Source organism: Peromyscus maniculatus, chromosome 1, assembly GCF_049852395.1.
Source record: "Peromyscus maniculatus bairdii isolate BWxNUB_F1_BW_parent chromosome 1, HU_Pman_BW_mat_3.1, whole genome shotgun sequence".
NCBI classification, from domain to species: Eukaryota; Metazoa; Chordata; class Mammalia; order Rodentia; family Cricetidae; genus Peromyscus; species Peromyscus maniculatus.
Window position 1 is genome coordinate 92,487,715 of NC_134852.1, and position 23,830 is coordinate 92,511,544.

The window sequence follows — 23,830 nt, forward strand, 5'->3', positions numbered from 1 at the left end:
CTATGATGTACCGCAATGCACCACCATGTAGGCCAAACAGCCATTCACACGGCCATTTGCTCCTTGTTAGATGGTTGAGTTGGTTCTGATTTCACCGGCTGGCCAGTGGATAACACAGCGGAGGGGAGGGCTGTCTCGTTTGTCTCTGGAGCAGTGAGGGTATGTGTCTGGGAAGCACCCCCACCCATCTTGCTGGAGCGCCTGTCCAGTGTGATTCCCAGAGACAGACCCAGTGTTTCCAGGGCACTGGAAGGAGGCTGGCTCCTGAAAAGGGCTTCCTAGTATGGGAGTGAGCATGACGGCTGCTTTGAAGCAGTGAGTTTCCTGTCAAGTACTCAGAGATCGAATATAGGCTAGGCATTGCGCTCATAGACTGGCACATAAGCTATGCCAGGTGTGTGTGTGTGGGGGGGGGTGTTGAAGGTTGAGGGGGATGGGCTACCTCTCGCACCCATCCCATCTCTCAGTTCTGGAGCATTGTCTGAATCTGTCACAAACTCCTCAGCCAGTGGGGATTAGTGGTCAAAGAGAGACAGCCTAGATGAGAGGAGGACCCGTGAAATTGGAGCCAAAGGCCATGTCGGATTTTAATTCTTCCTCATCCTTTATTTTGAGCAACTTATAGTTAGTTACTCGTCCAGGGCCTCGGTTTCCTTGCATATAAATGGGGTAATAATACTTGCACTGCCTACCTTGCAGGAGTATTTTTTTTAGGGAAGCAGCGATCACTCTTTTTTGTTATTTTTTTTTACATGCATTTGTTTGTGTGTGTATCTGTGTACCTGGGTAGGAGGCAGGGACAACTTGCAGCAGTCAGTTCTCTCCTGCTACGTCAGTTCCAGGGATTGAACTCGGGTCTTCAGGCTTAACAGCAAGCGCCTTTACCTGCTCAGCCATCTCATGGGCCCTTACAGAAGTCCTGGGAGAGCCTCTGAACATAAAGGGGATTATTAATCACCGTGCCAGCAGTGATACAGCGAGGTCATACTAATGGGGTGAAGAACATGTCCCTCTGCCACCTCATTTCTTCTACCTGTCCCTTCTACCTCCCTGTCATTTATTTTATTTATTTATATTTTTGAGACAGGGTCTCAGGCTGACCTTGAACTCACTATGTAGCCCAGGATGACCTTGACTTCCTGATCCTCCTGTTCCAACTTCCTGAGGGCACCTCCGTGCCTGGTTCTGTGGTTCTGGAGATGAAATCTAGGCCTTCGTGCACGCTGGACAAGCACTCTGCTCTCACCACCCCGCCCCTCTCGGTTGTTCTTACAGATTGACGCTGCCTCCTTAATTGCTGCCTCGGTCATGGCGGCCCCGTGCGCTTTGGCCCTCTCCAAGCTGGTCTACCCGGAGGTGGAGGAGTCCAAGTTCCGGAGTGCGGAAGGAGTGAGGCTGAGTTATGGGTGGGTGCAGCAGGGGGCACTGGGGAGGGGGCTGAGGTGGGGAGGAGCAGGGCTGCCCTTGACTCGGTTCCTTTCGTCTCCACGGAGCTTTCTCTCCCATCACTACCATGGTGTGGCTTCACAGGCAAAAACACACTCTTTTTTTTTTTTTAAAAGAACTAATTTATTTCTTTAGTATGTATGAGTATTTGCCTGCGTGTATTATCTGACCAGGAACTCGGGGAGGCCAGAGCAGGGTAACTGGGGTTACAGAGCCTCCATATGGGTTAGGTTATGAGCCTCCATTTGGAGGCTGGGAATCGAACTTGGGTCCTCTGGAAGTGCAGCCAGTGACCCTTAACCTGTGAGCCATCTCTCCAACCCAAACATAGACTTGCTGAAGTGGTTGATGTAGGGAAATGGAGAGGTCAAGGCCAGCCTAGCTAGCAAGGCCTAGGCCAACTTGGCTGCCTAGTGAGACTCATATCAACAGAACAAAACAAAGAAAAAGAACCAGCAATGAATATTGATCTCACTTTTCAAGTTATAATCTGTCTGTTCCTGACTAGCAAGAAAAAAAGGGCTGTCAAGGTTCGCCAGTGAGGCTCCCCTCTTGGTTGGTGCCACCGTCTCGGCGTGCCTGGCCTCTGACCACCAGGTGGCAGCCTCACATTGACAAGTGGCATGCCAGGCGCCTAATCCGCCTTTGTCACGGTCTTAATCATCACCATTAACCGGTCCTTGAAAAATATCGACAAGAAGCTGGGTGTGGTGTCATATGTCGGTAACCCCAGCATCTGGGAGATGGAGGCAGGGAGGTTAGGAGTCGGAGGGCATCCTTACCATTACTACACAGTAAATTCCGGGCCAGCCTAGGCTCCATGAGGCCATCTCCACACTGATGCTGAAAAGACACAAGGGTTACTTATCCAAACCTCACACCTCCTGAGGCTCTGAGGCTGCTCTGCCCTGTGGAAATAGACTGCAAACCACCCCCACTACTCTCTCTCTCTCTCTCTCTCTCTCTCTCTCTCTCTCTCTCTCTCTTCCCCTCCCTCCTCTTTCTTTCTCTCTTCCTTTTTTTTTTTTTTTTTTTTTTTTTTTTGAGAAAGTCTCAAGTATCCCATCTTGTCTCAAACTGTCTAGGTATCTGACCTTGAAACTCTGATCCTCTTGCCTCTACTGCCTGATGCAGGGATTATAGGTGTACCATCACACCCAACTTTTGGGGTGCTGGGGAATCAAACCCAGAGTTTCGCACGTGCTAGGCAAGCACTCTAACAGTTGAATTACATACCTAACCTTTATTACATATTTTCTAGTAAACATCTTTACACACACACACACACACACACACACACACACACACACACTTAAAGGCTTATGACTGGTTTTTCCCACATGTATGTAAGTGTACTGCATGTGTGCCTGGTGCCCTTGAAGATCAGAAGGAAACAGATCCCCGGAACTAGAATTAGGGACAGTTATAAGCTGCCAGGTGGGGTCTGGGAACTGAACCTGTGTTCTCTGCAAGCAGCAAGATCTCTTAACCACCGAGCCATCTCCTCAGCCCTAGACATCTTCTTACTGCATTTCATGTATTTACTGTGTGTGTATATGAGTGGGTCCACGCACGCACGCGCGCGTGTGCCACAGCACTTGTGTGGAGGTGACAGGACATTCAGAGGAACCTCGTTTTCTTTCTGAGACAGAGAAAGAAAAGAACTCCAAGAGGGAAAGGGTCTGCTGATCACAGAACTGAGAAAGGACTCAGGTTTCTGAAGAGGCTGCAAGATAGGAATTGATAGCTCAGTGTATCTCCGGCCTCTTGAAAACAGGCTGGTTCCAACCAACTCTCGTGGAAGTTGGTTCTCTGCTTCTGCCATGTGGCTCCCAAGCATCAGACCCAGGTCATCAGCCCTGGCAGCAAGCATCTTCTTTTTCAGACATAGCTGTGTAGACCAGGCTGGCCTCAAACTTACAGAGATCAGCTGGGATTCAAGGTGTGTGCACTCATGGTGGCTTTTTAAAAATAAAGAGAAACAGATGCTCTTAATAAAATCTTTTTTTAAAGGATTTTTATTATGTATACAGAAGAGGGTGTCAGATCTCATTACAGATGGTTGTAAGCCACCATGTGGGTGCTGGGAATTGAACTCAGGACCTCTGGAAGAGCAGCCTCTTAACCTCTGAGCCATCTCTCCAGCCCCTTAATAAAATCTTTTGCTCAAACCAGTATATCAAAAATATTTTCATCATGTGATTAATAAAAATAGTAATGAATGAAGCCAGATGTGGTGGGGCAAGTCTTTTTTTTTTTTTTTTTTTTTTTAAGATTTATTAACTCATTATGTATATAGTATTCTGCCTGCGTGTGTCCCTGAAGGCCAGAAGAGGGCACCAGATCTCATTACAGGTGGTTGTGAGCCACCATGTGGTTGCTGGGAATTGGACTCAGGACCTCTGGAAGAGCAGTCAGTGCTCTTAACCTCTGAGCCATCTCTCCAGCCCGGGGCAAGTCTTTAATCTCAGCCCTTGGGAAGCAGCTGGAGCTCTGTGATTCTAGGCCAGCCTGGTCTATATAATGAGTTCTAGGACAGCCAGGGCTACATAGAGAGACCCTGTCCCAAAAACAAAAACAAAATAAAAATAAATAAAACAAAAGCTAAGATATTTTCCTCTCTTTCTTCCTTCCTTCCCTCCCTCCCTCGTCTCAACTCCTCAGAACGTGAGTGGTGTTGACCACAGTGGTATTGACTGAATTTTCAACACAGCTTGGTTGCGGCCACCCCTTTCCAGCAGCCAGAGACTCACTGAACTGTCAACTCCTGGCTTGCAGCGCAGCCCAGAACCCTGGGTATTTTCTCATTCCTTGATCAGCAGTGCCCCCACCCTCACCTCCTTGAAGATCTTTTCTCTCCCTATCTCAGAACGAGAACAAGGCTCCTTGGTTCTGAGGCCCTCTGTCCAAGGTTCCTCTTTGAACCTACACGGTGGGGACCTTTCCTGTGCGTAATGACACCTCTTGATCCCAATGGCAGAGACGCTCAGAACCTTGTGGAGGCGGCCAGCGCTGGGGCCGCCATCTCCGTGAAGGTCGTTGCCAACATCGCCGCCAACCTGATCGCCTTCCTGGCTGTGCTGGCCTTCATCAACGCCGCCCTCTCCTGGCTGGGGGACATGGTGGATATCCAGGGACTCAGCTTCCAGGTGTGGCTGTGGTGGCGGGAATGGTCTCAGGCTAGGCAATGAGAAACGGAGACCCGCATGAGCCCTCTGCCTGACCCACTTCTCTTGCCCCTTTATCTGCAGCTCATCTGCTCCTACATCCTGCGGCCCGTGGCCTTCTTGATGGGCGTGGCCTGGGAGGACTGTCCGGTGGTGGCTGAGCTGCTGGGCATCAAGCTGTTTCTGAATGAGTTTGTGGCCTATCAAGAGCTCTCCCAGTACAAGCAGAGACGCCTGGCGGGGGCTGAGGAGTGGCTCGGTGGCAAGAAACAGTGGATCTCGGTGAGGGCCGCATTTCTTCCCGGCGGCGGCACCGGCATGGCGCAGCGTCCCTCGGGCCCCTGGCAACTGTTTTTGTGTTTCCCCGGGCCTGCCTGAGCCACACTGAGGTGGTGCTTAATCACCCATGTCCTGCTATCCTGGCAGGCCAGACAGATGTCAGGGCCTCTCTGTGGGCTCCTGGAAGAGATTTGTCTGAGACCGAGTTCCCGAGGGGCCACAGTTGCTTTGGCCTTGGGGAAGCTACTGCGCCTTGCCTCTCTTTTGGAAAACAGGGGTGTAATACCCGCTACCGCTCCCCAAAGGAGCACGTGGGAGAGTCTAGTGAGCTCCAAGAGTGAGTGAGCTAGGAGACCCTCCACCACAGCCCCCGATGATATACACGGTGCGTGCGCAGTCTAGTGCTTGGCTTTTTTTGTTGACATTTATTCTAAAAACACCACCGTGAACAAAATGATACAAGGGCTCTGGCATTAGTCTCTCTAAAAGAATACAAAGTCAGAACATACTGTTGGGAACAAAAACTGTATATAATCTCACTGTGCTAAGATGACAGCTATTGCTCTTCCAGCCATTTTCTTCTTTTGCACATGTTGTTGGGGGGACAGGGATTCATGTAGCCCAGGCTGGCCAAAGATACATGGAAGAATGGCCCTGAACTCTTGATTCCTCTCGAGTGCTGGGATTACAGGTGTGAGCCTCCAGGAGCAGCTTCTTTGGTTTTGTTTTGTTTTTTCAGACAGAATTTCAGTTACTGTTGGCAGAACACGGTACTCAGCTTTCTCCCCTTGTCTTTATGACTGACGCATGTAGCTTTTTGTTTTCAGTGCTGGAGATTGAACCAGGCCCTTGTTGTGTATGCTAAAACTGAGCTACACACCATTTGAAATTTATGTGTGGACCCTGGCTCCCCCCTTGCGCGCCCACCCACCCACCCCCAATTTTTTTTTGAGACAGGGCTTTTGTGTGTAGTCTTGGCTGTCCTGGAATTCCCTCTGTAGACCAGGCTAGCCTTTGCCTCCTGAGTGCTGGGATTGAAGGTATTCACCACCACACCCGGCTCCAAAATTAATGTATCTTTAAAATATTTGATAATAGTTATTTCAGTATGCGTGTGCGTGCGTGCGTGCGTGCGTGCGTGTGCGTGTGTGTGTGTGTGTGTGTGTGTGTGCATGTGCGTGTTGCACATATGGTTGAACTCAGCTTGTCAGCCTCTACGGCAGACATTTTCCCCGCTGAGGCACCTCACAGACTCAGCTGTGAGTGTCTTTCGTATTTACTAGTCTTGTGCCGCCGTTGGGTCATTCATCCCAACTCCTTATTTGGCTGTGTGTATGACGATGTTGAACGTAGAACGTTCCCTGCCTCCTGGGTCATTCTTCAGGAGCTCCCTCAGCTGTGGGGGAGCAGAACCCCATGCAGAGTCTGCCTGCAGCAGCTCTCCTAATCATCCTGTGGTGGTTAGTGCCACCTAGTCACACTCCCTGAAACAAAGCCACCGCCAGAAACAAAGCAGCATCGGAAGTCTGTACTTAAAACCAGGTTTGGGGGCTCCGGGTGTAGCGCATTCGGTAGAGTGTTCGAATAGCATGCGCAAAGCCCCGAGTTCGGTCCCCAGCACTGCATAAACTCCAGGTGTGGTGGTACGTGCTGGCAATCCCAATGCCCAGTTAAGGAGGCAGGAGGATCAGAGGTTCAAGGCCATGCTGCGCTACATAGAGTTCCAGGAAAGCTTTCTTACCTTTACAAATGCCCTTTGTTTTGAAACAGGGTCTCATTAAGTTAACCAGGGAAGTCTTTAATCCACAGTCCTCTTCCCTCCTCCTGATTGGATTATAAGGCCTAAGCCTCCAGGCCTGGGTTCTGTTAGGGTTTTCTATTTTTTCTCAGTTTCATTTTGTTTGGAAGAATTTAATTTTTTAAACATCAATTTTTATACCAAATCTTTCTCCTTGGTTCCTTTTTCCTCTCTCTCTCTCTCTTTTTTTTTTTTTTTTTTTAAATTCTTAGGAGGTGATCTGGAGAGCTCTGATTAAATTCTTGAAACAATGTGACATAATAGTTAAGACCGTGAGCTGATCAGACAGGGCTGATTCAAATTTTGGCACCGCTGTCTTTTGGATATACGAACTTCCAGTTACTTATCTCTCTGAGCTTCCGTTTATTTAGTTCACCCCCAGAGGAGTATAGTAATACTACCGTGTAAATATAGTCATTATTGTCATACATGTCCTAACATTTTATGCTTCAAATTCCTATTGCTCTCAGTGCTCTAAAATTAGCTTTATGGTGTGAAGCTTTATGATGGCACCCAGTTTTGTTTTTTTTTTCTTCCTAAGTGTTTCATTTGGGCTCTTGACATTTCTTTCTGGAAAATTAGACAGCTGTTCACAGCACAATGGGAGGAGAACCACTTTGCTTAATCACCTATTGTATACCTGGCGTTTCCTCTATACTACACGGGCCTTGTGACTGAGAAGCTGATCACGAGCCGGGAAGCCAGGCAGGTTGGACTCCCAATGGCTGTCGGCAGCAGACCACCCACTCCAGCCTGGCGGTGCCTAGATTGAGGTCTGGGCTTTTAGGTATTTGCAGGGACCAGAAAGAAGCAAGAGACCGCAGAGCTGGGAGAAGGGCTATCCTCGGACTGCCCTCAGCACACTGAACCTGCCTGAATCAGATCCCCAAAAGCTGGTAACTAGGCTGGGGATGTAGCTCAGTTGATAGAGTGCTTGCCTAGCATACATGAAGCCCTGGGTTCAATCCCCAGCACCCCACACACTGGGCATGGTAGTGTATATTACTGTCCGTAACTTCAGAGGTAGAAGCAGGAAGATCAGGAGTTCAAAGTCATCCTCAGTTACACAACGAGCTTGAGGACAGTTTAGGACTATTTGAGGCCCTGTCACCAAAACAAAAGGTGGGCATTTAGGCTACAGACCGAAGGACAGCTGAGAGGGGGTGGGATCTTTGAAGTTAGAAGTGTGAGCTGACCTAGAGTGCGTGTATGAGGCTGGCAAAGGAGTATCATGGAGGATGCCAAGGCTAAGGCCATAAAGGAATTGACCTTTAATCCCAGTCCTTGGGAGGCAGAGGCAGGAGATCTCTGTAAGTTCGAGGCCAGCTTGGTCTACAGAGCTAGTTCTAGGACAGCTAGGGCGGTTACACAGAGGAACCCTGTCTCGATTAACCAAAAAACAAACAAACAAACAAACAAACAAACCAGGGAGGCTTTATTGCCTGGGCTGAGGCCTCCTTGTAATCTGTATTTCCAGGTCAGAGCAGAAATCCTGACAACATATGCCCTCTGCGGATTCTCCAACTTCAGCTCCATCGGCATCATGCTGGGAGGCCTGAGTGAGTCCCTGGGCTCTGAAGCACCCAGGAGCCAGGAGCCAGGAGCCAGGAGGATTCCTAGGGGATGGTTGGGAAGGGGTGATGGAGACAATGGGCAGTGTAAAGGGAGGGAGGCCATAGGTAAGTGAAGGACACCCTCACCCTGTCCCCTTCCTGCTCCCCCACTTTCTTCCCCTGAAATGTGAGTTTTCTGGCTCACCTCTGCCTCACACTGTGCCCTCGGAGCCAGCGAGAGGAAGGCCCCTCGTGAATGTGGCTCTGCACAGATGGGCACAGCAGCCCTCAAGGTGCAGTTGGCCTGGTTTAGAGAGAGTGAAACTGTGTGTCGGAGAAGTGAAGTGTCAGCCAGGAAATGGCTCGGCCTGTATTTAGTCCTCAATGTGCCGCACCCCAAACTCAGCTCCCTAGCCGGGCATAGTGGCAAACACCTGTCCTTGCAGCATCCAGGAGGCTGAAATAGGAGAATCGTGACTCAGGCCCAGTCTGGGCTGTATGAGACCTTGTCACAGAACAAACGACAGCATACATACCCCAAGGCTGGGGATGTCGCTCAGTCGCTTAGAGTGTTTGCTTTCGCATGCTGGAGGCTGTGTTTAATCTCCAGTGCCACATCAACTGGGCACAGTGGCTGGTGCCCGGCATCTCGACATTCGGGAGGCAGAGGCAGGAAGATCAGCAGTTCAAGATCATTCTTGACTACATAGGGAGTTCAAAGCCAGCCTGGGCTATGAGAGACCCTGTTTCATTAAAAAAAGAAAAGAGAGAAGCTAACTTCTTTTCCTTCTCTTGCTATAGTGGGTAGGGTGAAGGAGACATCACTGAATGCTTCCCAGTAGGCCAGAGGACAATGAGGGGCCACCTCTGCCCTCCTGCCACTCAGCAGAGGAGGGGGGTGCTAGAGTTTCAAGAGGTAGGCAGAGGGGTGGGCGGGTGGGAGGCCTCCTTGGCTCTAAGCTCTCATGTCCTCTGAAGCCTCCCTGGTCCCCCATCGGAGGAGTGACTTCTCCCAGATTGTGCTCCGGGCGCTGATCACCGGGGCCTTCGTGTCCCTGATGAACGCCTGTGTGGCAGGTGAGTGCTGCTCCAGCAGGCTCAGAACTCGGCCTGCCTGGTTTTCTAAGCCCCTCTCAGGCAGGGCTGGTCGGCTAGGCCAAGCCTCTAAGCTGTTTCCCTCCACAGGGGTCCTCTACGTGCCCAGGGGCGTCCAGGTGGACTGTGTGTCCCTTCTGAACCAGACCCTCAGCAGCAGCAGCTTTGAGGTGTACCAGTGCTGTGGCCAGGTCTTCCAGAGGTGAGCGAGCGCCCGGGCTGTGGGTGGTGGCTGACCTGGAGCTGCAAGAGTCACAGAGCAGAAGACCCAAGTACCCTCCTGCTTTCGGCACTGGGGGCAGGGTAGGAGGAATGTTATGTCTGCAGCAGCTGTTACTAGTTTGGGGTTAGGGGGGATAGGGGGTGTGGAATGAGGGTGTGGGGGGCGTATGAAGGCTTAAAGACCAAGGCTGGGGAGGAAAGGTGGACCAGAGACGTAGAGCGACTTTCCCAGGGCTGCACAGTCTATCAGCTGCTGCAGAAGTGGCCTGGATACCCTACTGTGGCGTTTGCTTTATTTTCAGCACCAGCTTGGAGTTCGGCCCCGAGGCACTGGACAACTGCTGTCGATTTTACAATCACACAATCTGCACATAACTGGAACTGAACGTCTTCCTGCCCTCAGGAGTCATTCACCCCAGAAGGTGTCTGTCCTCAAGGAGGCCACGGGACGCATCACTACTTCCATTCTACCATCGGGAAAGGGTGCTACAGTGAATGGAAACTTCAGTAAATGAAAACTCCTCCCACCCCTGGTCACATCACTGCTCCCCCATGTCCTACCTCTTCAAGTGAGAGTTCCCAGCATCCCTCTGCTCCCTAGGCCTCTGCAGGCTAACATGCTGGTCCTCTCTACTCCTCTTCCCTTGGGGTCCTCACGTGTACCTGCCCCAAACTACCTCCCTGCTCCCTGGCAAGCATCAGACTTGCTGGGGTTCTCCCCCAGGAGCTGCCTCCAGAGACACCCACCTTCACTCAGTCCCGGAGTGCTTTCCAAACTGGTGTCCTGCAGGACAGCATCTCACTAGGCTGGATGTTCCCAGCGGTCCACGGCTCACTAAGTTTGGAACACGGACCTAAATAAAGTTAGACGGGGTTTGTTTGGCTAGGTTTTGAGATGGGGGGCCTCATGGAGCTCATTCTGTAGCTAAGGATGACTCCTGATCTTCCTGCATCACTTCCTGAGTGCCTGAAGTACAGGTGTGCCCATCACATCTGGCCCAGAAGAACTTGTTCTTTGGGCTGTCAAGAGATCTCAGCGGGTAAAGGCATCTGCTGCTAAGTTAGATGACCTGACTCTGATCCCTGAGACCCCTACACACACATAGTGGAAGGAGAGAAGGACTTCTGCATGTTATCCTCTGACCTCTACATGTATGCTATGGCACATGCCCTGCCGCCTCCCAATTAAAAATAATACAATGCAGCCAGGTAGTGGTGGCATACACCACTTTTAATCCTAGCACTCAGGAGGCAGAGGCAGGTGGAGCTCTGAGTTTGAGGCCAGCCTGGTCTACATAGAGAATTCCAGGACAGCTAGGTCTACAGAGAGAATTCCAGGATAGTCAAGTGTATACAGAAAAACTTTGTCTGGAAAAACCAATAATAATAATAATAATAATAATAATAATAATAATAATAATAATAATAAATACTATTTAAAAACTTTATTAGTGTGTGTGTGTGTGTGTGTGTGTGTGTGTGTGTGTGTGACGTGAGTGTAAGGGTGTGTGAGTGCCACTACTCACATGTGGAGATCAGAGAATAACTTGAGAGTTGGTTGTTTTCTTCCACCTTTATACAGATCTGAGGCTCAAACTTGAGTCTGCCGGCTTGCATGGCAAATTCTTTACCTGAGGGGTCATTTGCCAGCTCAAGAGGTTTCTTTGTTTTGTTTTTTGTTTTGCTTGTTTGTTTGTGACAGGGTCTTGCTACATAGCACTGACTGGCCTGGAACTCACTGTGGAGCCCAGGTTGGCCTCAAACTCACAGAGTTCCTCCTGCCTCTGTCTCCCGAGTGCTGGGATTAAGGGTGTGCACCACCTCTCTCTCTCTCTCTCTCTCTCTCTCAGCTCCAGGAACTTTTCTTGGTGGGAACTTGGGAAGACAAGAATGTTGAGAGAAGTGCAGATGATGGAGACCTGGCTTATGAAGCTTCAGAGTCCCCCAAAGACTATCAAGGACACTTGATATTTTGGACTAAGGGTCCCTGGAAGTGAAACCTTTAGTTTACTGGGACAATCAGTGCTGGTGAGCTGGCATGACAAATTGGCTGGGATTAAGTTTGCTGAGGCAAACTCTTCTGGGAAGTAGCTCCTCAAGATCAGCAGACAGAAACTGTGGCCTACGGAGTTAAGCTAAGGCGGTACATCAAGCAGGCAGCAGAATATGGCAATGCAAAAGAGTCACACATGGTTCTGAAGGCATGAAGGGGTCATGGAGAGCAATGAGGAGCCCGCGAGGCTTGGAACTGTGTGGAACTAGGAGGGACCACTGGCAGAGGTGCAGCCTCAGTTCCAGTGGAGACCCTAGGACTGAAGGGCTCATGGAGATAAACTGAGGCACAGCACCAGGTGTGAGAGTCCTGAAGAGGCCTGGGGAGGACACTGGTACAGGGACAGCCTCAGTTACAGTGGAGACCCCAGCATATGGGAGATGTCAGGACTGTGGGATGTCACCAACGACAGCAGCAGGGAGGGAGTGGAGCTGGCCTGAGCTTTGGAGACTAGCTGTGCATGTCAGAAATGGCAGAGCAGGGAAATGGAACCACCCAAGCCCTTTGGAGCCCAGAAGATCATGAATGTCTCAAATGTCAGAGACTGAGCTTTGTACACTGTTGGATTTGGGGTTTGCTTTGATCTGATTATAATTGTGCCCTGGTTCTTCCCTTTTGGAATAAGAAAATATGTGATCTATTTTGGATTTTATAGGAGTCCACAGTTATGGCTTTGAATATTTAAATTTATTTATTTTTATTGCATATGTGTGTAAGATGTATGTTTGTGGGCACATATATACTGCAGTGTGTGTGTGTATGTATGTATGTATTCATATGTACTATGAATGTGTCTGGTGTCCTCAGAGGTTAGAAGAGGATGTTGGATCCTCTGGAACTGGAGTTAGAGACAGCTGTGGGTCCCCTGCAAGAGCAGCAAGTATTTTTCAACCTCTGAGCCATCTTTCCAGCCCCAACTTTGAGTATTTTAAAGAGATATTGAACTTTTAAGTAACTGAATTTTTGAAGACAGAGGGACTTTTAAAAGTTGGATCATATTTTATATTTTGATCTTAGTATTAGCATGAGATCTTGGGAACAAAAAACCTTGAAGGTTATGCTTTAATAGTGATGTGTTTGTGTGTCAGGTTGACAGGGGTCAATGGCTTTGTGACAACTTGACACAAATCAGAGTCGCCTGGGAAGAGAGAACCTTAACTGAGCAATTGTCATCCTCGGATTAGCCTGTGGGGACGTCTTTCGGGCATTTTCTTGGTTGCTAATCGCTACGGAAGGGTCAAGCCCACTGTGGGCAGTGCCAGCCTAGGCAGGTGGTCTTGGGTCGTATAAAAACACGACATGAACAAGCTAGTAAGCTGTGTTCCTCCATGGCCTTCGCTGTGGTTCCTGCCCTGGCGTCTGCCTTGGACCCATCCACGATGGACTGTGATTGGGACATGGAAACCAAACAAACCCTTTCTTCCCAAGTTGGTTTTGGCCGGTGTCTTATCACAGCAGGAAAAGCAAAGTAGGACACCGGCCTTGGCTTTTGGAGTTTGTCTCTGGCACACCCTCCCTGCCCTCCTGCCCAGGCCCCTAATCTCAACACTCACACCAGTACCTTTGGCTTCGGGGACCTTCATGCACCTGTTTCTTCGCCCTACCTGCCCCCTCCACCTTCCTTCCCAGTGTGGACTGTATTTGCGGGGGGCAGTGGGAATGTGGGGCCCTCCACCTTCCTTCCCAGTGTGGACTGTATTTGCGGGGGGCAGTGGGAATGTGGGGCCCTGTGTGGCAGTTACTGGCTTTGCCACAGTGATCTGGGTCCCTGCTGTCTCTGCCATGGACTTTTGTTCCGGGGCCACCTTCCTGGCCCTGTAGACCCCATCGCTGGCTTGAGTGCCAGTCCTCTGGGCCCTCAGCTCTGCAGTGTGGAGGCTTGGTTTGACTCCTGTACCCCATGTCTATGGTCCTGGCCTTTTCCACTGCAGCCCTCCACTTGAAGCCTAAATCCTCCTCCACTGCCCTCAAGCTTTTAGCCAGACACTGCTAAAGCTGTGTGCACAGCTGTCTTTCAAGGCCAAAGCTCTACCCCTTCCTTACCTGCCTGTTGGGTCCAGCTGTCCTTGTCCTGATGTTCTGGACTCCCTGCCTACTCACTGCATGGCCAGTGGTGTTCCTGGGAAAATGGCAACACCTTGGACATGGGCTTCACAGCACTCTGTTTTCCTCCCCAAGTACCTAACACGGTGCTGGACTTAGGTTTGTGGAAATGGATCACAACTCTGCTGAGAGTCCCGTGTGGTGACAGTCCTACTGATCTGCTCTGGGCTTGGGCAGGATTCAGGGTCTGTAGTCACAGAGCAGTGGACTTTTGTTGTCTCTTAACTCCCACCATTCTCTTCATCGACACCCACAGAAGCCGGGTGTTCCTTGAGGAGGGGGCCACAAGTATGTATTGCTTAGAGTCACGGTTGCTGGCACCCAGTGTCCATGCTTCACTGCATTCATGATGGTTCGTGCCTATAATACCAGCATTTGGGAGGGGGCAGCAGGAGGATCAGGAATTCTAGAATATTCAGGAATTCAGGTATATAATGAGTTAAATGTCAGCCTGAGATATACAAGTTCCTATCTCAAAAACCCAGAAGAACAACAACAACAAAGCCAAAAGAAAAACAGATAACATCTTTTAAGCCAGGTTGGCACAGGTACCTCTACCTGTCCCTCCAACAGCCATGGCAGGCATTGCTAATCGATCTCAGCCTTCTCTAACCATATCCAGAAGGCTCACTGCTACAAGAAACCACCACCAAGTAGATCAAGGTTCCTTTTCAGGAACTGTTTTACCTCAGTGCAAAACAAAACAAAACACTAACTAAAACTTGCCACCAAGGATGTGGGATTTTGGCAAAGAATCCAGAAATTACAGGCAGTATAAAGAGAGGGTTTCCTGCAAAAGATGGGATCCATCAATGAATTGCATGTCCTATAAGATTTATATGCTGACACTGTAACCTCTGAGGTGACATTAGGAGATGGGACCTTAGGAGGTGATAAGGTCATCAGGGTAGAGCCCTTATGCAAGAGACTCCCCAGTGTTGTGAGATTAGGGTCAGAAGTTAGCATTCAGTGAGCCAGAATGCGGTCCTCAAGGGAGTCCAGCCATGCTGGCACCTTCTGGCCTCAAAGCCTGTGAGAAATGAATTCCTGTTTATAAGCCACCCTGTTCATAGTATTTTGTAATGGAGACTGATGTAAGACAGAGCCCCACCCTCATGACCTCATCTGAACCTAATGACCATCCTCAAGCCCAACCTCCAGATCCATCACATGGGGAGCCAGGGCTTCATAACAGGAACTACTGAGATAGAGCTCTGTCCACACCTATTATGTACCAGACCCTGAGCAGAGCTTAAGGGAACAGCAGACCCTATAGGAAGCCAAAGGATCGGATTCTTCCTTAGAGAGGAGGGAGTTGCCTCCACCTCCCTCCCAAGTGCTGGGATTACAGATGTGTGCCACTGTGCCTTGAGTCAATGCTACTTTTTTTTTTTTTGCTGTTGTTGTTGATTTGAGACAAGGTTTCTCTTTGTACTTCTGTCCATCCTGGAGATCAGCCTGCCTCTGCCTCCCAAGTGCTGGGATTAAAGGCGAGTGTGCACCACTGCTACCACCCAGCTCATACTTTATGTTTGTTTTTACTTAATTTATGTGTACGGTGTCTGAATGTGTGTCTGTGCTTCCCTTGAGTGCCTGGTACCTGCAGCGGGTACCCTAGAAGAGGGCATTGAATCCCCTGGAACCAGAGTTAACAGATGATTGTGAGCCACCATGTGGATGCTGGGACTCAAACCCTGATCTTCTGGAAGAGCAGCCAGTGCTCTTAACCACGAAGCTATCTCTCCAGCCCCTGGCATGCTTTTTTGAGACTGCTTGTATATTACAAAGTGAAAATAATGTCAAATGGATTGTTGAAATTCATTTTATCAAGGGCTATTTATTTTGTTGTTGTTGTTGTTGTTGTTTTGAGATAGGGTTTCTCTGTGTAACAGCCCTGACTGTCCTGGAACTTGCATTGTAGACCAGACTGGCCTTGAGCTCACAGAGATCCACCTCTGCCTCTGCCTCCTGAGTGCTATGATTAAAGGCGTGTGCCACCACCGCCTGCCAAGGGTTATCTATCTATTTAAAGACACAATGTGCTGCAATATTTGGCTTGTCTACTGGCTAATAACAATATTTTTTAATAAATTTTTGCCCAAAGCCCAATTTAACAATTCAAAAACCATTATTATTTATATCAAATATGTGACTGTGATTGCATATTTCCCATAAGCATGTAGACTCTGTGTTCTTCTGTAGCTGGTATAGTACTAATCAATATATTCATCATTTTAAATTAATTCCCGGTGATTGGACTGGTAATTAACTCTGTTTAGTCCCCACAACCATGTGAATGAATAGCTTGCTTGGAGCTTAGCAAAAACTCTGCATTGGCAGCCCTTCATGGATGCCAAGCTCCGGTCCCCTTTTGCTATCCCCAGCATGGACCAGAGCACTAGCAATACTAGGGCACCTTAAGCTTAGGGTGGGCAAGAACCCTCCCAGGCAGACCTGTCGTCAGTGGCCATACATGGAGCTGACTGAAGCAGGCCAGAGAGGGTCTGTTTTGCTTTTAAGGTGGGACAGGACCTGCAACGGATGGCAGTGTTGGGAGAAGCCCACTCTGGGGAAAAAAGTCACAGCTGGGCATAGTGACTGCGACAGTGGCCTGTGGCTGGGTCCCGGCCTCTCTACCACATCTAGAGAACAAGGGGCATGTTGGTGAGGTGGTAACCCGGAATACCAAAGTCTGCATGAGGCATACCTGGCCTAGTGACAGAGCTGCCTGCAGTATGCCTTGGTCCTGGATGGTGCTTCTGGGAAGACGGCGGAACAAATGACTAGAAAATAATAACTCAGACAGTTGTCCCTCAGAGCTTGTCAGGAATTGGGTCCAGCATCCCATGCAGATGTCCAAATTACAGATGCTCAAGCCCCTTGTATAACATGTCGCTGGCTATGTGGGAATCATGCCTGTAATCCCTGTACCCAGCAAGTTTGAGGCCAGCCTGGGTGACATGAGGCCCTATCTCAAAAAACAAAAATACACCAAACTAAATAAAGCAAAATGCTGTTCCTTTGCATACAGCCTAAATATATCCTACTCTAGGATATATTTGTTATAACACAATTTAGGTGTGCATAAACAGATGTGATACTGTGCTGTTAAGGTACTTATGACAAGAGAAAGAGAAATATGCATGCTCACCACACATGCAATACCCCCCACACACACCCTTGCACTTTTGTTTTTTAGAATATTTTCAATCTTCAGTTGTTTGAATCCACAGGCATAGAAACCACAGATGCAGAGGACGAACTGTATATGACTCAATTATTTTTCTTTTTCTCGTGTGTGTGTGTGTGTGTGTGTGTGTGTGTGTGTGTGTGTGTGTGTGTGAGAGAGAGAGAGAGAGAGAGAGAGAGAGAGATTTTTTTTTTGACACAGGGTTTCAAGCTTGCTGACCTCAAGCTTGCCATAGCCAAGGATGAAGTTGAGCTTCTGATCCTCCTGCCTCCACCTCCTGAGTGATGAGATTATACGTGTGTACCGGCAGACCCGGTTTCTGGGGTTCTGGGGTTCAGTGGCTCTGTGGCTGTGAGGCAAGCGCTCCTACTGAGCCACAGTCCCTTTCATGTGAGAGAACAGAGCAAACTTCCAAAGACAATGGAAGGCGTCTGAATAATTCATGCAAAGACATCTCTTGGGGACAGTGGCATGATTCCCATCTCTTTCAGTGTGGGCGGGGCTTAGAGATGTGGTTCCAAAGAGCACAGCATGGGAATAGAGGAAGTAAGAAAGGAAGTCTGCAGGGGAGAGGCCTCCTAGGCACGGCTAACACCAGCAGGGAGGGAGCCGGTGTCGCATGCTCGCTCTCAGGAGGCAGTGATGAGAGCGGCCCTTCCCCTCTGAGGTCCCGCTCCCTCCACCTAGAACCTCAGGCTCAACACAAGGAAAACAGTGAACAAACTCAAGCCATGACATAATCTACAAAATATTCAACCACGATGCCACAGAACTGTCAGAGCCTTCGCCCACAAGTGAAACCTGCCCAATGGAACCTAACGAGACATCGTGACTAAGTGTGATATTGTAGTGGTTAAGTTGTGTCGTTCACCAACACACACACACACACACACACACACACACACACACACACACCCCACCCCCCATGAGCTCACAGCATCTGTGCATCCTTATTTGGAAGCAGAGTGCTATAGTTTGGGTCTAGAGTATCCCCCAAAGGCAATGTGTTGGAGGCTTGGCCCCCAGCCTGAGAGATGGTGGGAATGGGCCGGAAGAAGATAGTTCCCCGGGGAGATATTTCACTGGAGAAGATATCAGAACCCTATTTCCTTCCTATTTCTCTTCCTTTGCTTCCCGATCACCTTGCAGTGACCCTGAACAACGGAGCCAAATGACCACAGACCAAAACCTCTGCAACCATGATCCAAAGCAGGTCTTGTTCCTAGTAAGTGAGTTATCCCAGACAGCTTTGTCATGGTGATAGGAAGCTGACTGACACACAGGTCCTGCAGATGTAAATTAAGGATCCAGGATGAAATCATCCTGATTTAGGTACGGCAGGGAATGGCAGGTAGGAGGAGGATAGGGACTTCTGAGACTTTCAGACCCAGAGGTGCACACAGAAGGAAGCCACGTGAAAACTGGGGGAGATTAGAGCCCTGCTCCTACCAGCTGGGAAGGACTTGTGTCTGCAGGAGCTGGGAAGGGCAGAGAAGGAGCCTCCCTCCTCTATGGAGCTTAGCCGGGCCTGACCGGCAGACTGCCAACTTCTGCCCTCCAGACCCCTGAGAATAAACCAGCCCTAGCAGACTGGTGTAGGCATCCTGGAAAGAAAAAGGACATCAGTGTGGGGGTCTCTGCGACCACCACGACTGGCTAAGAAATGATCAGCGGGAGGCACAACTAAGCCAGTGTTGGTTCAAACTTTGGGAGTCTGACCCCAAGGAGTTTATTGTAGGCATATTTAAGCAGAACACAAATTGGTGAAAGATTTCCTGGTGATAAGTAGCTCAGTTCTATGTGCACAATTAAAGCTTAAGATGTAGCCAGGTGGTGGTGGTGCATGCCTTTAATCCCAGCACGGGAGGCAGAGGCAGACAGGTGAGTTTGAGGCCAGCCCATCTACAGAGCAAGTTCCAGGGCAGCCAGGGCTGTGCAGAGAAACCCTGTCTTGAAAAACAAAACAACAACAACAAAAAGCCTAAGATGTGACTACATTGAAACTCTTTGTAAAGTACATGTGACATGTTCCATAAAGATTCTATAGATTGACTACATGTGGCACCTTCCATAAATATAGGTTCTATAGCTTGACAAGCTCACAACAAGTGTCTGAGGGAGGATATGGTGTGGTCTCAGCCACACAGATAGTGCAAAGGTCACCAGGCTATTAATCACATCTGTTTTGGGTTGGATAACAGGTTATGCATCCCTCCCTTTGAAAGGACAACCCTGTATGTTTAACATTCCTGGCTCCTCCAGGGCTTATCCAGTGCTTATCTGTGAGCTCGAGGACCTCTGTGCCTCCTGCACATCAGGGAAAGACCAATGAAGTCCAAATCAAACATGGAGTTCAGCTCCCGTCACATATTGGCCGAGCTTCATCGATGATAGCAATGGACCACAGTGTCTCTTCTGCTAGGAACACTATACCAAAACAAACACAAATGGCATGGTTTACAAACAACAGACAAATTTCTCTCACCATTCTGAAGCTTTTAAAATCCAGGATCAGATCCAGCATCTGACGAGGGTCAGTGTCCCAAAGATGGCCGTCTTGCTGTGTCCTTGCTTGGTAGGCAAAGCCAGTGAGCTAACTCAAGCCTCATGTAAGGGTGTGCAGCCCATTTGTGGAGGGTTTGCTTTCACTACATAACCACCTCCCAAAGGCCCCACTCCCCGATATGATCACCTTGGAGGCATAAAATTCAGCACCTAGTAAAGCCTGGCATGAGCAATGGGGGAAACTGAGTTGGGGGGGGGGGTGCGTATGGGAACTCTGGATTATTTTCGAAACCTTTCTGTAAATCTAAATTTCTAAAACTTAAAAGCTTATTTTATTGAATCTTCTGCATTTTGTTTTGTGTGTACACATGTATGGGTGCGCACATGCCATGTCAGGTGCATGAAGGAAGGTCAGAGGGCATCTTTCAGGAGTTGGTTCTCCCACCATGTAGGTCCTGTGGATCAAAGTCAGGTCCTCGGGCATGGTGGCAGGTGCTCTAACGTGCTGAGCCATCTTGCTGGCCTCTATTTTCTGTTCCTGAGAGAATCTCACTGCGCAGTGCAGACTGGCTTCACACTCAGTCCTTTTGTCTCAGCTTCCCGAGCGCTGGCATTGCAGCTGTGTGGTACCACTCCCAGCTCCCAAAAGTCGATTGACAAAAAGTCATGAAGGGGAACCCCTGTGTGGACGACTGTAATTTAGCCCGGACTATCTCCGCTCTTGACAATGGTACCCGGGTCGGCACTGGAGTCTCTCCGCCCTTCTTCCCACGGCCCCATTCTCACCCTTGCCTCCCTCACTAATTCCAGCTCGTGTCTTCAGCTCAATATGGAGGAGATCTGACCTCTTTCCAACCATGTGGTAAACATCATCGACATGAAATTACCTCTGACTCACAAGTAGCGAGCCCCAAGTTTTTAGACAGGACCTTAAACATCATTTTGAGGGTGACCACCCCCCCCCCACTGCCTCCCAGTGTTTCTGAGAAATTTTACACCCATGACATGGATGGTGTCGGTCACCACATTTTGTTTGGGCTTTTGTTTTGTATGTTAATTGGGAGACTCCGCTTCTAAGAGTGATTCACTGATTGAACACGACCGAATGCCTGACCCGGGAAGAGCCAAGTCCGTATTTTTGCCAATGGCCTTTCAGATTGGTGAAAAAGAATATGAATTATAAAAGCCAGAGGCCGAGAGCTGGGAGCTGAGTCACCACCACGGGCTGTCTGGGAGCTGAGCTCACTCCCACCCTTCCGGCAGCTCTCGCTCAGCTCCTCTTTGAGGGTGGTGAGAGCAGAACTGTTGCCTGGGTTTGGTTTTTGATACAGGGTCCCCCTCTCTATCCAGCCTGGAAGGCCGAGTTCTTTATAGACACTTCTTCTAACCTGGGTAAATGGAAGAAGACTTCCCTTTGTAACGGAAGGACGTTGCTTAGAGCAGTCCCTTGATCAGCCCGCCCTTGGGCTGCTTGGAATCATGGCTGTTCAGTCTTCCCTTAAATCCCGTCAAAGACAAGACCTTCTCAACGTAGCCCATCCCACACTGGGGGACTCTCCGTCTTAGACCTCTGGGGTTTTGATTTCACATCAAGAAATGTTCTGTTTTGATCTGTCTTGCTGTTCTGGTTTGTTCAAGAGGCAGCCTCAGCTCCTGGCTGGAACTCCGTTCTTTTCCTCTAGTAACCAAAGTAATATTTTGTTCATTAATCTGATACCTCTTACTTTATTTTTATTTTTGATGTTTTGAGACAGGGTTTCATTATGGCCTGGTACTTACTAGGTGGAACAAGCTGGCCTCAAAGTCACAGAGAGCTTCCTGTCTCAGCCTGCTGAGTACTTGGATTCCAGACCTCTGCCACTGCACCTGACTCTTCTAGACATACTATAGGAATAGTCTAGTTTCCGCCCCCACCCCATGATAGTTCAACAATATTTTTGTACAATTTTTTAATTTAAAATTTTAAAATTTCTTTGTCTCTCTCTGTGTGAGGGTGTATGTAAGGGCACATGTGGAGGTCAGAGGTCAACTTACAGGACACACTTGTCTCCTTCCACCACATGGATCCCAGGGATCACAAGTCATCAGATTTGACAGCAAGCCAAGCTTAGCCATCTCATCGATGAATCCTCTTCAACCATTTAAAGATGGTGACCATCCAGGTTTCCCTTCTCTGAGGCAGGGACCTTTAGTTCGTTCAATTGTCCCTCAAGTAACACATAGAAGATGTGATTTTAGCTGTTCTGCATTCCGATACAGGCAGCCTGTGAGTCACGAGCAAGTCCGATTTGAAGCCAGTGAACAGCGTGGTAAAGATGACCTCATGGGTGTAACCAGGATGATGTAACGGAGCTAAAATCTGGACATGGCCTTAGCAGCGTTCTCAGAAGAGCAGACTTCTTAGGAAGGAATCGTGTTGAGAGGCTGTGATTGCTTCTGAAGTCCTCGACCCTCGGGCTTGCATGTTTCAGGAGGAAGTCGGGAGGGATTGTCATTGTGGGACAAAGTTCCAGCTTAGTTTACATAGGGGGCTGGAGATGTGACAGTGCAGGGGTGGAGTGGATAGAACCTTATATGTTAGGATATCCTGCTGGCCTGGATGCTATTACGATCAATCCACATGCGTCTATTAAATGGATAACAATTTATTGAGATATAAATTGAGGAAATATACTCACAATTACAAAACGGAGTAGACAGCGGAAATCATCCTCTGATCTGACGGGAGCGAATCCACCTTGCAGGCAGAAGCAGGGAGAAGGGTCATGTGACCCTTCTCCAACTCCTGATAAGAGGTCAGGTACAACAGCGGGAAGCACCACCTCCTTTGGGCTGTATAGCCCAAGGTCATGGGCGGAGCAAATACCACTACAGGCTGCCATTCAAGATCATAACCAATTCCTAATTTGCCTGGTAGTCACTTTATATTCCCAGAGGTAGAAGGCGATTGACACTTTGGACAAGTTCTGATGATATGGAATAGTGAAGCAGGAGTAAAGCCAACTGACTCTTATTAGAGACTTTATTTTTAGTACATATGTGTGTCTGTATGTGAACATGAGTACAGGTGCCTGTAAAGGCCAGAAGAGGGCTTTGAATCCATTGGTGCTGGAGTTATGGGCAATTTGAGTCATGGATATGGTTTCTGGAAATTGAACTCAAGTCCTCTGCAAGAGTTGTGAACTGAACTGCTGAACCATCTTTCCAGCCCCCAAGGGAGACTTTATGTAGTAGAATATTTTAAGGTGTGTCACTTTTTTGTTTTGTTTTGTTTTGTTTTGTTTTGTTTTGTTTTGTTTTGTTTTCCGAGACAGGGTTTCTCTGTGTAGCTTTGCGCCTTTCCTGGAACTCACTTGGTAGCCCAGGCTGGCCTCGAACTCACAGAGATCCGCCTGGCTCTGCCTCCCGAGTGCTGGGATTAAAGGCGTGCGCCACCACCGCCCGGCTTAAGGTGTGTCACTTTTATGTTGCATTTGTTTAACTCTGTGAAGCTGTGTTACTATGCCTGTCTAAAACACCTGATGGGAACGGCGGCAGAGGCGGGCAGAGCTAAGGCAGCAGAGGTGCAGTCAGACCGGAAGCTGAGCTTTTATCTGCTGAGGAGTTGGTGAAAACATACAGATTAAGATCTTGGAGCAGGGACACCTTTAATCCCAGCACTCTGGGAGGGAGCCATCTCCATGAGACGCCACCCGAGCCACCAGAACTGACCCGAACATTCTGCCTGAGGCCAACCCAGGGCCCAGCTGCCGATCCTGCGAAACCCAACAACATGGAGGCGTTGGTGAGATTGCCCTACTGAACAACCTGTTCAGCTGAGATCCATTCGGGAGAGGTTTCAGAAGCCTACAGTCTGCAGTCTGAGGAAACAAGATCAGCTGAGGAGTTGACTAACGAGCAAAACGTGACCTGAGAACACAAAAGGCTCCGCCCAGCCACCGAACCAGATCACCAGAATCATAAGCCCACCCTACACCGACTGGGAACAGGTAAGCCCCCATCTCTGCCGCCCGCAGATCAGGTCTCTAGCCCCTAGGCCCCATCCATCGGAGTCCCAGGGACCAGACAGCTACCTTCCCCTGCTCCCCCACCAAAACCAAAACAAAAAAACAACCCCTATGAGCCCAACAACCACTGGAGCCATAAGCTCACCCTGCACCAATTGGGCACAACTGCTCCCTGAGACCCAACCCACTAACACTGATTGGACTAAGCTGCTCCTGGAGAAACAGAGCTCAACAGCACTAATTTGACCAAGAACTCCTAGTGGACCAAGACTATCAATTAGAACAGGAGAGGCACCCTCAGACACAGACCCCACCTGCATGAAGTGGAGGAAGAGATGAATAGACGCCAGTACAAAAAAAAAAAAAAAAACTAAAGCCAAAAAAGTTGTAACATGCTGGGCGGTGGTGGCGC

The 23,830-nt window shown here is 49.1% G+C and overlaps 1 protein-coding gene across 9 annotated transcripts in view; it reads left to right on the plus strand.

Annotated features, from left to right (window-relative positions):
* The window catches only part of Slc28a1 (solute carrier family 28 member 1), a 48,892-nt gene extending 37,884 nt beyond the window's left edge, over positions 1-11,008 (plus strand). For all 9 annotated transcript variants that reach the window (XM_076546002.1, XM_076546022.1, XM_076546018.1 and 6 more), the window contains 7 exons: positions 1,276-1,406; positions 4,427-4,595; positions 4,698-4,895; positions 8,168-8,249; positions 9,222-9,320; positions 9,429-9,540; positions 9,863-11,008. In XM_076546002.1, coding sequence (XP_076402117.1) covers positions 1,276-1,406; positions 4,427-4,595; positions 4,698-4,895; positions 8,168-8,249; positions 9,222-9,320; positions 9,429-9,540; positions 9,863-9,935 — 864 coding nt within the window. In that variant the 3' untranslated portion in view covers positions 9,936-11,008. The remainder of the gene's footprint in view (positions 1-1,275; positions 1,407-4,426; positions 4,596-4,697; positions 4,896-8,167; positions 8,250-9,221; positions 9,321-9,428; positions 9,541-9,862) is intronic.
* Positions 11,009-23,830: the final 12,822 nt, after the last annotated feature.